At 48.7% G+C, this 13,721-nt stretch overlaps 1 protein-coding gene across 2 annotated transcripts; it reads right to left on the reverse strand.

Annotated features, from left to right (window-relative positions):
* Positions 1–9,452: 9,452 nt before the first annotated feature.
* Positions 9,453–12,834, reverse strand: RBM3 (RNA binding motif protein 3). 2 transcript variants are annotated; one of them, XM_028134912.2, is made up of 7 exons: positions 12,759–12,834; positions 12,042–12,161; positions 11,721–11,827; positions 10,980–11,076; positions 10,771–10,864; positions 10,231–10,314; positions 9,453–10,062 (listed from the first exon to the last, which is right to left on the reverse strand). In XM_028134912.2, the coding sequence occupies exons 2-6, from the start codon at positions 12,142–12,144 to the stop codon at positions 10,257–10,259; spliced, it is 459 nt and encodes a 152-aa protein (XP_027990713.1). In that variant the 5' UTR covers positions 12,145–12,161; positions 12,759–12,834; the 3' UTR covers positions 9,453–10,062; positions 10,231–10,256. The 2 variants fall into 2 exon arrangements, with proteins under 2 accessions (XP_027990713.1, XP_008156429.1); XM_008158207.3 differs by having other exon boundaries at positions 10,231–10,317.
* Positions 12,835–13,721: the final 887 nt, after the last annotated feature.

Raw genomic sequence — 13,721 nt, forward strand, 5'->3', positions numbered from 1 at the left:
GTTTCTCTGTCATTGATGTTTCTAACTCTCTATCCCTCTCTCTTCCTCTCTGTAAAAAAAAAAAAAAAAAAGATCCTGCCCGGCCAGCAGGGCTCAGTGGTTGAGCATTGACCTATGAACCAGGAGGTCATGGTTTGATTCCTGGTCAGGGCACATGCCCAGTTTTGGGCTCGATCCCCCAGTGTGGGGCATGCAGGAGGCAGCCAATTAATGATTCTCTCTCATCATTGATGTTTCTATCTCTCTCTCCCTCTCCCTTCCTCTCTAAAATTAATATATATATTAAAATATATATATATATTATATAATCTATATATAAAACCCTCATATGCAAATAGACCAAATGGTGGAATAACCAAACAACCGGTTGCTATGACATGCACTGACCACCAGGGGGCGCATACAGAACATGGTGGGAGTTGGCAGCAGGTGGCAGAGCATGGAACACGGCTGTGGTGGGATGGTGGAGTAGGTGGGGGGGCGGGGTGAGAACAAGGCAGGGCACTGGTCACTGTCATCGGGGCAAGCCTCTGGTGGTTACTGAAAATTTTTTGCTCTTGTGTGCCTCGATCTGGCGCTCACACCTGCTGCCGGCCCTGCTCGCACCCGCTGCCAGCGCCAGAGCTGCCGCTCGCACTCGCTGCTGTGGCCCGGGGCCGGCCCCAATTGCTTGGTGCCATCAGCAGGTGTGAGCGGCAGTGGTGGTGGGAGCAGGGCTGCCGGCAGACAGGGGACCGGGGCTGCGGTGGGAGGAGCCAGGCAGGGGCGGTGCCGCTCTGCCCACTACAGCCTTGCTGCCCACAGTTCCTTTCAAGGTGCATGAATTCATGCACTGGGCCCCTAGTATATATATATTTTTTATTTTGTAGTTTTTAAAGTATATTTTTATTGATTTCAGAGAGGGAGAGAAATAGAAACATCAATGATGAGAGCATTATTCATCAGCTGCCTCCTGCACGCCCCCTACTGGGCATGGAGCCCGCAACCTGGGTATCTGCCCTTGACCGGAATCGAACCTGGGACCCTTCAGTCCGCAGGCTGACGCTCCATCCACTGAGCCAAACCAGCTAGGGCTATATATTTTTTTAAAGTTTGGAATTCCTTTTACTCAGTAAGAGCTTTAGGGCCAGACTGTGGGCCTGGGAAAGACTGGATCCTGGGTTTGGTAGCTCAGTCCTAGGCAATATAGCTAAGTGAGCACAGCCCTTGGTTCTTCTCATCTTTTTCTGTCAATACACTGCATGCAGCTCATTGCTTTTAGAACGTTAAGCCACCCTTTCTTTCCTGGGATGTGCCCCACCTGGTTTCATCCATCTCCTGTAATTGTCACAACCACCCTAATGCGGTAGGTGCAATACTGAGCCCCACTTGGAAGATGAGAAAAGTGATCCTCCAAGGGGTTTACTTCTCATGGTCACAGAAGTAGAAAATTTGAGAACTAGCATCTGGACCCCGGCAGGAAGTAGAACTGGACAGTTTCTCATCCTGGACACAGAGACCACTTGGTAACCAGCCAGCAGTGTTGACAATAGTGCCCCCATTCCTCTCTCTCCTCTGTACATCCCCCTGCATCTAGTCCCTAATCAATTTCTTCTCCTCTCTTCCAACCTCCTGCACTGAAATTCACAGTAGCGCCCCCCCCCCCCCCATGGGGAGAAGCTGATCTCTTAGGCCTCCTCTCCAACTTTGTCCCTTGTTGCTCTTCGTCAGTCAGGGTATGTTCTAGCCACAATGACTTAATTGCACATCCTTTGAAAACTGCACAAGCTGTTCCTGGGATCTGGAGCGTTCTCTTCTGTATACTCACGCAGAGAACACACGTCAACACATCCCACAGTAATATTATTAATACCCAGCTCGCTGTGCCAGGTACTGCTATACTCACTTTACAGACAGAAAGCCTGTGTGAGCTCCTCCAGTGCAGATTCCTAACAAGTACTTTCTCTCTTCCTACCCTCCTCACTTGATCTGTCAGCAAACCCTGTCAGGGCCTTTGTACTCGCTTGCTTTTTCTTCTGCCATCCTCGGAATGACCTCCAGCCCTGGGCAGGTAACTCAGCTGGTTAGAGCATCATCCCAATACGCCAAGGCTGCAGGTGTGATCCCCAGTCAGGGCACATACAAGGACCAACCAATGAGTGCATCAACAGGTGGAACAAAGCGACGTTTCTCTTTCTCTAATTGAAGAAGAAAATGCTCTATACTCCGGGAATGGGATTTGAGGTTTTTTAAAAATATATTTTTTATTGATTTCAGAAAGGAAGGGAGAGGGGAGCAGCCAATCAGTCTCTCTCTCATCATTGATGTTTCTCTCTCTCTCCCCTCTCCCTTCCTCTCTGAAATCAATAATATATATACACTGAGTGGCCAGATTATTATGATCTCTGAACACATAATCTGGCCTCTCTCTCTCTCTCTCTCTCTCTCTCTCTCTCTCTCTATATATATATATATATATATATATATATATATATTATATATATATATATATATATACACTAGAGGCCCGGTGCACGAAATTCGTGCATGGCAGGGGGTTGTCCCTTAGCCCAGTCTATACCCTCTCCAATCTCGGACATCCCTCTCACAATCCAGGACTGCTGGCTCCCAACTGCTTGCCTGCCTGCCTTCCTGATTGCCCCTAACCGCTTCTGCCTGCCTCTCACAATCCAGGACTGCTGGCTCCCAACTGCTTGCCTGCCTGCCTTCCTGATTGCCCCTAACCGCTTCTGCCTGCCAGCCTGACCACCCCCTAACCACTCTGCTGCCAGCCTGTTTGCCCCCAACTTCCCTCCTCTGCCAGCCTGGTCACCCCTAACTGCCCTCTCCTGCAGGGTTGATCACCTCCAACTGCCCTCCCTTGCAGGCCGGGTGCCTCCCAACTGCCCTCTCCTGCTGGCCATCTTGTGGTGGCCATCCTGTGTCCACATGGGGGCAGGATCTTTGACCACATGGGGGCAGCTATATTGTGTGTTGCAGTGATGATCAATGTGCATATTACTCTTTTATTAGATAGGATAGAGGCCTGGTACAGGGGTGGGGGCCAGCTGGTTTGCCCTGAAGGGTGTCCCGGATCAGGGTGAGGTACCCTGGGGGCATGGGGCAGCCTGAGCAAGGGGCCTGTTGTGGTTTGCAGGCCGGCCACGCCCCCTGGCAACTCAAGCGGAGGCCCTGGTATCTGGAATTTATTTTCCTTCTACAATTGAAACTTTGTAGCCTGGAGCGGAGCCAAGCCTGGGGCTCCCTCCGAGGCCTGAAGCTGTTTGTGTTGGGGTTATAATTGAAACTTTGTTGCCTTAAGTGGGTGGGCCCGGCCAGGGTGTGTGGAAAGCTTTGCTTCCCGTTTCCGGCGGCAACCCTGGCCTGCTCTCTCAAGCTCCATTCTGCTGCCATTTGTTTGAATTTATTTACCTTCTATAATTGAAACTTTGTAGCTTGAGTGGAGGCTTAGGCCTGCAACGGCTGGCAGAAAGCTTGGCTTCCTCTGTTACCTAGGAAACCTTGCTCCCTGTGACTGTAGCCATCTTGGTTTGGATTAATTTGCATACTCGTGCTGATTGGATGGTGGGCGTGGCTTGTGGGTGTGTCGGAGGTATGGTCAATTTGCATATTTGTCTATTATTAGATTAGATATTAGAGGCCCGGTGCATGAATTTGTGCATGGGTGGGGTCCGGCCAACCTGGCCAGGGGGAGGGGACATGGGCGGTTGGGCGGCCTGCCTGCTGGTCGAACTCCTGGTCGAGGGGACAATTTGCATATTAGCCTTTTATTATATAGGATATACACTGAATGGCCAGATTATTATGCATTCAGAGATCATCATAATCTGGCCACTCAGTGTATATATAAAAAAAAGAATTAAAAAAAAAATCCAACCTCTCCTTGCCATGCCCACTGCCTCCACCACCCGGACTACTGCCCTGGCCTCCTCACTGCTTCCGCCTGGATCCCTCCCCCCGATCTGTCCTCACAGCAGCCAGAGGGTCCTGTTACAACCAAGTCAGCCCGAAGCCCTCCTCTGCCCAGACCCCTGTTGTGGCTCCAGCTCTCTCAGAGACAAGGCCAAAGTCCTCCCCGTGGCCAGTGAGGGCCCTCAGGACCAGGCCCCTGTCACCTCTCCAATCTCACCTCCTGCCATCTGCCTTCTGGCTCTCTCTGCTCCTGTGCACTGACCTTGTTAATCACACACCAAGCAAGCTCCACCTCAGGGCCTTTGTACTTGCTTGCTTTTTCTTCTGCCTGTAATTCTCCCTTCCCAGAGGCAAAGCTGACAGATTTGGCCAGGAGAGACCAGCTCTTACTTAATTCAGGTGTTTGCTGCTTTACATAGATCGCAAAAGCAAGAATAGCCCTCGTTGGTTTGGTTCAGTGGATAGAGCGTCGGCCCATGGACTAAAGGGTCCCAGGTTCAATTCCAGTCAAGGGCATGTACCTTGGCTGCAGGTTCCCTGGCCCTAATTGGGGTGTGTGCAGGAGGCAACCAATTGATGTGTCTTTCTCACATCGATGTTTCTGTCTCTCCCTCTCCCTTCCACTCTCTCTAAAAATCAACGAAAAAAAAAATATCCTCGGGCAAGGATTAATAAAAAAATAAATAAAACAGGTTCATTAAAAAAAAAAAAGCAATAGCCACAGATGCCAGCTCATGTTCCTTGTGTGGGTGACACTGAAACAAAGGGGCTGATGACTACAGCAGAAGTGGTAGGACACCCTGCTGCAGAGAAACTGATGCCACGCTGAGCAATTCCACAGCCCCTGAGTCAGGGAGGACAGAACGCCTCCTACCTCATCAGGACCTTAGGGGGTGAAAAACTGGTTCAGGACAGTCTCTTTGGTGGACAGGGAGGTTAATGAGAGCTGGCCTCCAAGCATTTCCTCACAAGCCTGTCAGGCTGTGTTCCGAAGATCAGAGTGTTCTGCCAATTCTTAGATGAGCTTGCCTACCTGGCTTATGCGGAGATGTGCAAGACAGCCAAAACGCCATGGCGGAACCATTGCCCTACCCCATCTCCTCCTCCTCCTCGCTTGCTCTCCCTCTATCTGCATCTCTATTGTAAAGCTGCCTTCCCCGACCACCCTGTGTAAATAGCACACCCTCTCCCTCTCCATCCCGTTTCATTTTCCTTACTGCTTGCGGCGTCCTAATGTTCCATTACGCACCGGTTTACTACGTTATTGTCCGTGGGCCTCATCAATACAAGCATGATTTCTGAGGGGAAGAAATTTGTGTATTCTTTGCTGTGTCCCTACTATTACCTGGCACACATAACACTTACTGACTACGTCTAACTACCAGACACTATTCTAGATGTTTCCCATGTCTTGACTCATTTAATGGGCATTACCCCCATCTTACAGAGACAGGTTTTTATTTAATTTTTTCCCTTCCCAATTTAAAAAAAATTTTTTTAATGTATTTTATTTATTTTTTACAGAGAGGAAGAGAGAGGGATAAAGAGTTAGAAACATTGATCAGCTGCCTCTTACACCCCCCCTCCCACACTGGGGATGTGCCCGCAACCAAGGTACATGCCCCTGACCGGAATTGAACCCGGGACCCTTGAGTCCACAGGCCGACGCTCCATCCACTGAGCCAAACCGGTTTTGGCAATTTTTAAAAATCTTTATTGTTGAAAGTATTACATATGCTTCCTTCCTGCCCCCCATTGACCTCCTCCAGCCTGCCACCAGCCCCCACCCCATTGTCTGTGTCCATGGGTTATGCATATATGCATACAAGGGAGAGACAGGTTTTTAGAGGTCCTAGGTTTTGGAGGAGGGAACGCAGGGCTTCTGGTGCTGGGCAAAGGGATGGTCCCTCTGTCTAAAGAACCCAGAGGGATCCTGAGGGGAGGGGAAGCTGGAAGCCATTATCTGGAAGATAGTAACTTAAGGAATGTCAGATGTCAAGAAATAGAAGCTAGCATTTATAGAGCAGGGTGTCTTGAGGCCCTTGGAGTAGAAATGCCTGCAACTAATGGAGAGGCTTGGGGAGAAAGGGCAAGTCTGCAGAAAACAGATGACAGCTACCCACCTCCCACACAAATGTGGCAAAACTCTGTTTTATTTTTTTAACTTTTTATTATGCAAAGTCTCAAACTTACATTAGTATTGATAGAATAAACATTCTTGTACCATCCCCCAGTTTCAACAATTATAGACATAGTATTTTTCTTTTAAATTCTCATCCGATAATGTCTATTTTTAATTTTAATTTTTGTTAATCCTCACCCGAGGATATTTTCCCATTGATTTTTAGGGAGAGTGGGAGAGAGAGGGAAAGACAAAAACACTGATGAGAGAGAAACACATCGATTGCTTGCCTCCTGAAACCAGGGCCCAGGCCAGGGAGGAGCCTGCAACCAAGGGATGTGCCCTTGACTGGAATCGAACTCGAGACCCTTTGGTCCGAAGGCCGGCACTTTATCCACTGAACCAAACCGGCTAGGGAGTGTGTTTTTTTAAAAATTGATTTTAGAGAGGAAGGGAAACATCACTGAGAGAAACCGATCAGTTAGTTGCCTCCTGCATTCGTGCCTTGACTAGGAACCCAACAAGCCACAGTGGCCAGAGCTAAACATAGTATTTTCCAAACTGCAGCCTCCATAAGCATTTGAGTCATTTGGGGCCAGCTGACTTCGCTAAAATACAATAAACTAGGAGACATCAGGGAACTTAGGGTATTTCACCATTAAAGTTTCCTTCCCCTTACACAAATGCGTGGACTGGACCCCAGTGAGGAAAAATGTACTTCATATTATGGATTACAATAATAAAGTTTAAAATAGACCGAAAATTATGTGCTTGTGAAACTAAAGAAAACTTTCAGAGATGAGTTTTCAAGTTTAAAATTTTGACTTGATGGCCTATTAGAAATGTTTATGTAGAACAATGCCATGGATTTAAAAAAAATGTTTTATTGATTTTTTACAGAGAGGAAGGGAGAGGAATAGAGTTAGAAACATTGATCAGCTGCCTCCTGCACACCTCCTTCTGGGGATGTGCCCTCAACCAAGGTACATGCCCTTGACCGGAATCAAATCTGGGACCCTTCAGTCCGCAGGCCGACGCTCTATCCACTGAGCAAAACCGGTCAGGGCTGCCACCGATTTTTTAAAAAACAATTTAGAAGCCCTAATGGTCTTTTGGCATTCATTGTTATATTGAAGAAAAAAATCCCTTCTAGTTTTCCAGATATTGGGGCAGTCTGAATTCCAAGGGATCGTGGTCCTTGTTAGCCCGGGAAGGGATGGGAGATGGAAGAGGTATTCAGCTGGGCTGGGACGCGGCAAGTTTTGTCTTGATAAGCAGGAGTGGTAAGAACACTGGCAGTGATCCTTATCCAATTTTTTGTTTGTTAGCATGCCTGAAGTATTCACAGCATATTTTAAAAGGCTATCCGGGCCCTAGCTGGTTTGGCTCAGTGGATAGAGCGTCGGCCTGTAGACTGAAGGGTCCCAGGTTTGATTCCAGGCTAAGGGCACATGCCAGGTTTCTGGCTTGATCCCCAGTAGGGGGCGTGTAGGAGGTAGCGGATCAACGAGTCCCTCATCATTAATGTTTCTCCCTCTCTGAAATCAACAAAAATATACTTTAAAAAATTGGAAGGCTATTTGGAAGTTTTCTACACCCCTACATCTAGAATGGGGGCAGTATCAGGGACCCTTAACTCCATCAGGTGGGGCACTATCTCCATTTTACATACGTTGAACCTGAGGTAAAGAAATTAAGCTAGGAAGCAAGGTCTGAAGGGATTCAGTTCATAGGGGGTAGGGGGGGCAGGGCTTGGGATTTATCTGGGTCCTTGCAGTGGTGGGGGGTGGTCATGGGATGTTTGTAAGATGGCTCTTCATAGGCCCTGGAACAGATTCTCAAGGGACCTTGAAATGTTTGGGAATTCCTGGTTTCGGTGGGTGCTTGGGAAACATGCATGTTAGTGAGATGCTGAAAAACTGAAGTGGAGGAATAATTGGCACTTTTGTCTGGAAATGTTATTGATTAGCAATTTTAGTGCCAGAGAAAACCAGCTGAGAGTTCTCTAGGCCCTTCCTTAAGAGCAAATACACAGCGAGACTGGGCTGCCCTCCCTGGGCTGGATTACGAGGCACCTTCCGAAACCAGGAGAGAAGAGCAAGTTGATCAGGTTGTCATTCAGGTCTAGGAGGCTACTTATTGATGTAGTTCAGGGGATCATTTTGTTGCAGAACTTCCAGTTGATGGGAGTCTCATGCTGCACTGAGAGGGAGGATACTTGACTCCCTGAGGTGCAGGGAAACCCGGCCTCACTCAAGGCTGTAATAATGGTCCACTACCTCAGCTCCTTGCAGGTCCAGCACAGAATGCCTACAGGTACCCAAATGGTGAGGGTAGGACAATGCCTTTACCCAGGCCTTGTTCAGGGGGCTAGGTAGGACCACCTGTATGGGAAGAAAGGTCCAGGCCTGGGAAGCAGGCTGCCAATACTGACACGCCCAATCCAGGGACCCATGCTGTCAGTTTGGTCTGCTTTAACAGTACCACACACTGGGTGGCTTATAAACAGAAAGGTCTCAATTCTGGAGGTTGGAAACTCAAGATCAGGGTACCAGCATGGTTCAGCCCTTTCAGAATGCCTTCTTGTAGCCCTAGCTGGTTTGGCTCAGTGGATAGAGCGCCAGACTGCGGACTGAAGGGTCCCAGGTTCGATTCCGGTCAAGGGCACATGCCTGGGTTGCAGGCTTGATCCTCAGTTGGGGGCATGCAAGGAGGCATGTTTCTCTCTCTCTGAAATCAGTAAAATAAAGGCCTTCTTGTACACTCACATGCAGAGCTGAGCAGGGAGGCAAACTATTTCTAATATCAAGGTCTCACCCTCATTAGCAAGGAAGGTCTCACTTTCGAATACTATCATATTGGGGAGGATTGCAACGTATGTATTTTGAGGGGACATGATCAGTCCATGACAGTCATGTCCCAGGAATGAGGTAGTAAGGCAGTTCAAGTTGTCCAGGAACTCAAGACTAGTCCAAGGTACAAAACTGGACCAAACCATTGCCACCACCTTAGCACTGAATCTGTGACTGAAGGGTTGGCCAATGGTTGTATATGCCCATTAAATGTACTTTACCCTCAACAGAAAAGGTAAAATGCCCAGGGTGCTGAGGCACACAGGTTAAATGACCCACAGTCAAATAGCTGGGAAGCAGCAGAATCCAGTTTGAGCTTAGAATTCTGTTCTTAAACCAGGATTCTCCTGGGACCCTCACACTAAAATGAGTTTAGTATTCTTTTTCTCACATATCTGAGGTGTGCCTATATACACACACACCCCCCCAAACCAGCCCCAAACTCTAGATGTATTTGCCCTTTGGGCAGTCCCTGCTCACCCCTCTAAATTTTTTACTCAAAGTCTCCTTTCCCAATCTTTATTTTTAAAATTACAAGCTAGAGTAAGGAAAAAGCAGCAGCAATATCAATTCTTTAGGTATCATTTTTTTAATCAGCTCCATGAAAGACATCCTAACACTACATGAAACACAACAGAATATTTTTCTTCCAGTATTAAAAAAATGACATTCACAATTATTTTAAGAAACTTCTATATAATTAGGGCAGTGATCTTCAGTTAAAAAAAAAAAAAAAAAACTCCAAGTAATCAGGTCCTTGATTTATTGCAATTATATTTGGAAATTGTTTTTAACCATGATAAACACTGTATACAAGTTTTAAAAAATGTCTCTTAGATGCACATTATTTCTGGGTGGGGGGAAAAAGTCTGGCCAAACATTTTTTTTTGGCTAAGACCACTCCTGAGAGCCCAAACTTCAAAAAAAAAAAAAGGGTAAAAGGAAATATTCCAGACTCTATAAATGTTCCAGAATTTGTCTTTAAACGGGAGAGAGAAAAATAAAAACACATGGAGCTTTCTAAAAGGTCTTTAGCAAGCTACCTTGGGAGCTCAATTCAAAAATAGAAGTTGACATACTAAAACAGGTGTTTCAGTGCAGCTCCAAAACTCTATAAATACAGCCATTTGGAAGGACGATCCTGGATCAGAAGTTTTATTCCTTGTGTTTGTGTATCTGAGAACAGTAAGAAGGGGAAGAGCTGTGATTTTAGGAAGAAACAGGCTGACATGCTTACCTTCTGGGGTTGATAAAGATACAGAAAGGGCTTCACAACAAGGACACCCCCTCATCTCCATGGCCAGCAGATTACAGGGGAGACAGGTTTTCCCATACAAGTCTCACCTACATTAGGTGTGGCATGCCTCATCTCAGTTGTCATAATTGTCTCTGTAATTTCCTCCTGAGTAGCGGTCATAACCACCCTGGCTTCTGGGAAAAAAACACAATGTTACAGGAAATGTATCAGACACCCCCAGATAATACAGAAACTCTTATTTACTTATTCCATCACATCTTATAAACGTTAATGTGCAAAACAGGGTATGTTAAAGCATGTGAACATCATATAGAAGTCACAATTATACGGTATGTAATTCACACAACACACTGAATCGTATCAAACATTAATGCAATGGACAAAATTAACCACAGCACAAAACATACATGTTACCTATCATATACTGCAATTATGTGATCTTATAATTTATTAACGCGTTACACATAAGTCAAAATATCCCTCATATTTGTTTTACAGTTTCATCATGGTTTGTAAAACAAACACTAGCAACACCGAGGTAAGATAGGTATACATACCCAGGCAGCCCAGCTCTTAAGGAGAGAAAGGCAGTACCACCCAAGCACCCCAACCCCTTGGCTACCCACCTGCCACCATAGTCTCTGGATCTTCCATATCCATAGCCATATCCTCCAGGCCGACTGTCATACCTGCCACTCCCATAACCCTGGTCTCCACCACCTACAGTAGACAAAAAATAAAAAATAAAATACTTCAATTGCAATTGTCCCAGACAGAGGCCACTAACAGGTGGCTCTTCCCCACACCACATGACCAAATTTACCACTGTCATTACCTCTAGAGTAGCTGCGACCACGCCCTCCAAAGCCACCACCTCTGCCCCGGGCCGACTTGCCAGCATGGTCCACACGGATCTGGCGGCCATCCAGAGACTAGGTGCGAGGAGACATAAAGAGGATAAGTTGGTGGTCACACAGGGAAGTGGCAAGTCAAGAGTGGGCAGGGCAGGTGGGCAAAAGAGCCCAGAAACTCCTGCTGAGCACCAAGTTTTGGGTGCTATGTTCCATAACAGGCTCCTCTGACCAGAATGGCCTTATCAGGAGCTATAGAACCCCACAAAATGACCTGGATCCACCGTGCTCCCCTGCTACTACTTACATCTTGACTGAACTCAGGTGAGTTCTCCTCCCCACTCCTCTAAGCTGCCCAACTATTCGGGCTAGACAGACACCTCTCTTGGTTTGAGGCTTCAGAGTCCATCCCGGAAGACTCACGAGGTCCTCTCCGGGCCAGGCCCGCAGATCTGCAGACTCTACTACCTAAGCCCAGGGCAGGTCAACCATCCACAGGTGGCTTCTCGGCCTCATGCAGGACCAGTCGTCGCCTCCCAGGCAGCCCGGCTCTGTCTGCCGCTGCCCTCCACCCCCTAGAACAGAAGGCAGTCACGCTCCTGTGAGTGGGCACTGTGGGGTTTGGTGGCCGCGCTGCCCCTAGCAGACACAGAGGGAAAAACAGAAAGAATGGTGGAAGTGGTAGAGACGGGGGCAGGACCCCTAATGCAGGTAAAAGGCCTCACCTCTCCGTTCATGGCTCTCATGGCATCTGAAGCATGCTCTGGGTTGGTGAAGGTAATGAAGCCAAAACCCCGGGATCGCTGAGTCTCCCGGTCCTTGACAACGACCACTGAGAAAGAGGAAGCAAAAAGTGACCCATCTTCAATGAAAAGTGATCAGGTTCTCCAAAGCCTGAACTATCCCCTTAGACCTAAGAACCGAGCAAGGAAAAGTAGCACAAGGCGGCCTGGAGCCCTGGCCTCGCTCTCCAAGTTTGCTGAAATGCAAGGGTCCCAGATTTCCGGTCACTGTCCACCCCCTTCTGGGTCTGGCCTGCCGCTCACCCTCCGAAATTGGCCCGAAGCTGCTGAAATGATCTTCCAGAGCCTGCTCGTCGGTGTTGAAGTTGAGCCCTCCAACGAAGAGCTTCCCTTCTTCAGAGGACATGGCAATGAATTCGAGTCCTGTGGGGGAGAGCACGGAAGAGCGTGGGGTGCAAGTGGGAGAAAGGTCGGGGGGAAAAAGGACGAAGAGAAAAAAAATGTTGCGAACAGAACGCAGACAGGAACAACAAAACAAGGTGTAACCAAGGAGGCAGACCGAAAAGACGGCAAACGGCGGGGCAGCCATTTGGGGGCCGCCTTCGCGCATGCCCACAACATCCCCACCGCCACGCCCGTCATTTTGTGCCACAGCGCAGGCCCAGAACGTCCATGCGTTCACTGTGCGCCCACGGAACAAGATGGCGGCGGTCACGTGGGAAAAAAGCCCCCCCTCCCCCGCAGTTCTCGGCCGCCGCGTGGTCACTCCCGAGACCAACCCCAGCCCAAGTCACTCCGCTAGCCCCTCCGGCTACTCCTCGTGCCGGGACGCAGTGCGCCGGCACCCCACCAAGTCAAAAAAGTTTAACCTCGAAGCACGGGACCCGCCCGCCTCGAAGAAGCCCGAGCCTACGTGTCCGAAGCTGCTCCTCGTCCCACCTGCACGCCTCGCTCTAGGGCAGCGCGGCGCACACCAGTGAGGCGAGGAGAGGCCGCTCCGTCAAGGCCGACACCACTTACCTAGAAGTTCAGGAAAAGGGCCGTAAGGACAGTTACCGCCAAGGAGCAGAGCGACTGAGGGGGAGATCGCGCGGGAAGACGCTTAATAAAGCGTACGTAGCGTGCACGTCACTGAACGTCGCCCCGCACGCGCTCATTGGCTGAGGCCGGCGAGGGCGGTGGGAGGCGTGGTCTGCCGAGCAGAGGAAGCCAAGTTCTCTGCCTGCTTCCGGGAACGGAGGCGGAGGTTTGTGTGGTCGGGGCCCTATGACGTCAGTATACCTCCATTGGCCCCAGCCATTTTCGTCTCTTCTGCGCACGAACCTTTTGGCTCCCACATCCCTTCCCTGCCCTTACTTCCTTGACGTCATTTCCCCATTGGTTCCCACGATTTTCTCACCATCTCAAGTCTTTTTCTAGGTCCCCGACGACATACCTGGCAGCCACTAGCATAACCTGCACTCACTTTCTAGTCCTCTAACCTTATTATCCCTCCAGGGCCTGATGCTAATCCTCCAGTTTCTCTGATGTCATCACCCTTTACATCGAACGGTACCTTTTCTCAGTGTCTGATCCTGACCTCTAGGTTTTCTTCTCTGCCCCGCCTGTCACGGGACCCTTTTTCCTGGCATCATTCCTTCTCATTTCTTTTTTAAAATATATATATTTTATTGATTTCAGGGAGGAAAGGAGAGGGAGAGAGATAGACACATCAATGATGAGAATCATTGATCTGCTGCCTTCTGCACGCCCCGCTGGGGATCCAGCCCGGAACCCGGGTGTGTGCCCTGACTGACAATCGAACCGTGGCCTCTTGGTTCACAGGTCGACGCTCAATCACTGAGCCACACCAGCTAGGCATTCCTTCTCATTTCTGACTTCAGCCCTCATCTTTATCTGACAGCCTCCTGAAGCCATTCTTGATCCCCACCCCCCAATAGACTGCCTGAGGGGCCTTCTTAAAGAAACAGGATGCTCCAATCT

Source organism: Eptesicus fuscus, chromosome 1, assembly GCF_027574615.1.
Source record: "Eptesicus fuscus isolate TK198812 chromosome 1, DD_ASM_mEF_20220401, whole genome shotgun sequence".
NCBI lineage: Eukaryota > Metazoa > Chordata > Mammalia > Chiroptera > Vespertilionidae > Eptesicus > Eptesicus fuscus.

Coding starts and splice junctions, on each gene's coding strand:
- RBM3 (XM_008158207.3), bottom strand. CDS start 12,144: ATGTCCTCTGAAGAAGGGAAGCTCTTCGTTGGAGGGCTCAACTTCAAC. Junction 11,077..11,720: donor TGAGAGCCATGAACGGAGAG/GTGAGGCCTTTT, acceptor CCTCGCACCTAG/TCTCTGGATGGCCGCCAGAT. Junction 10,865..10,979: donor TGGTCGCAGCTACTCTAGAG/GTAATGACAGTG, acceptor TGTCTACTGTAG/GTGGTGGAGACCAGGGTTAT.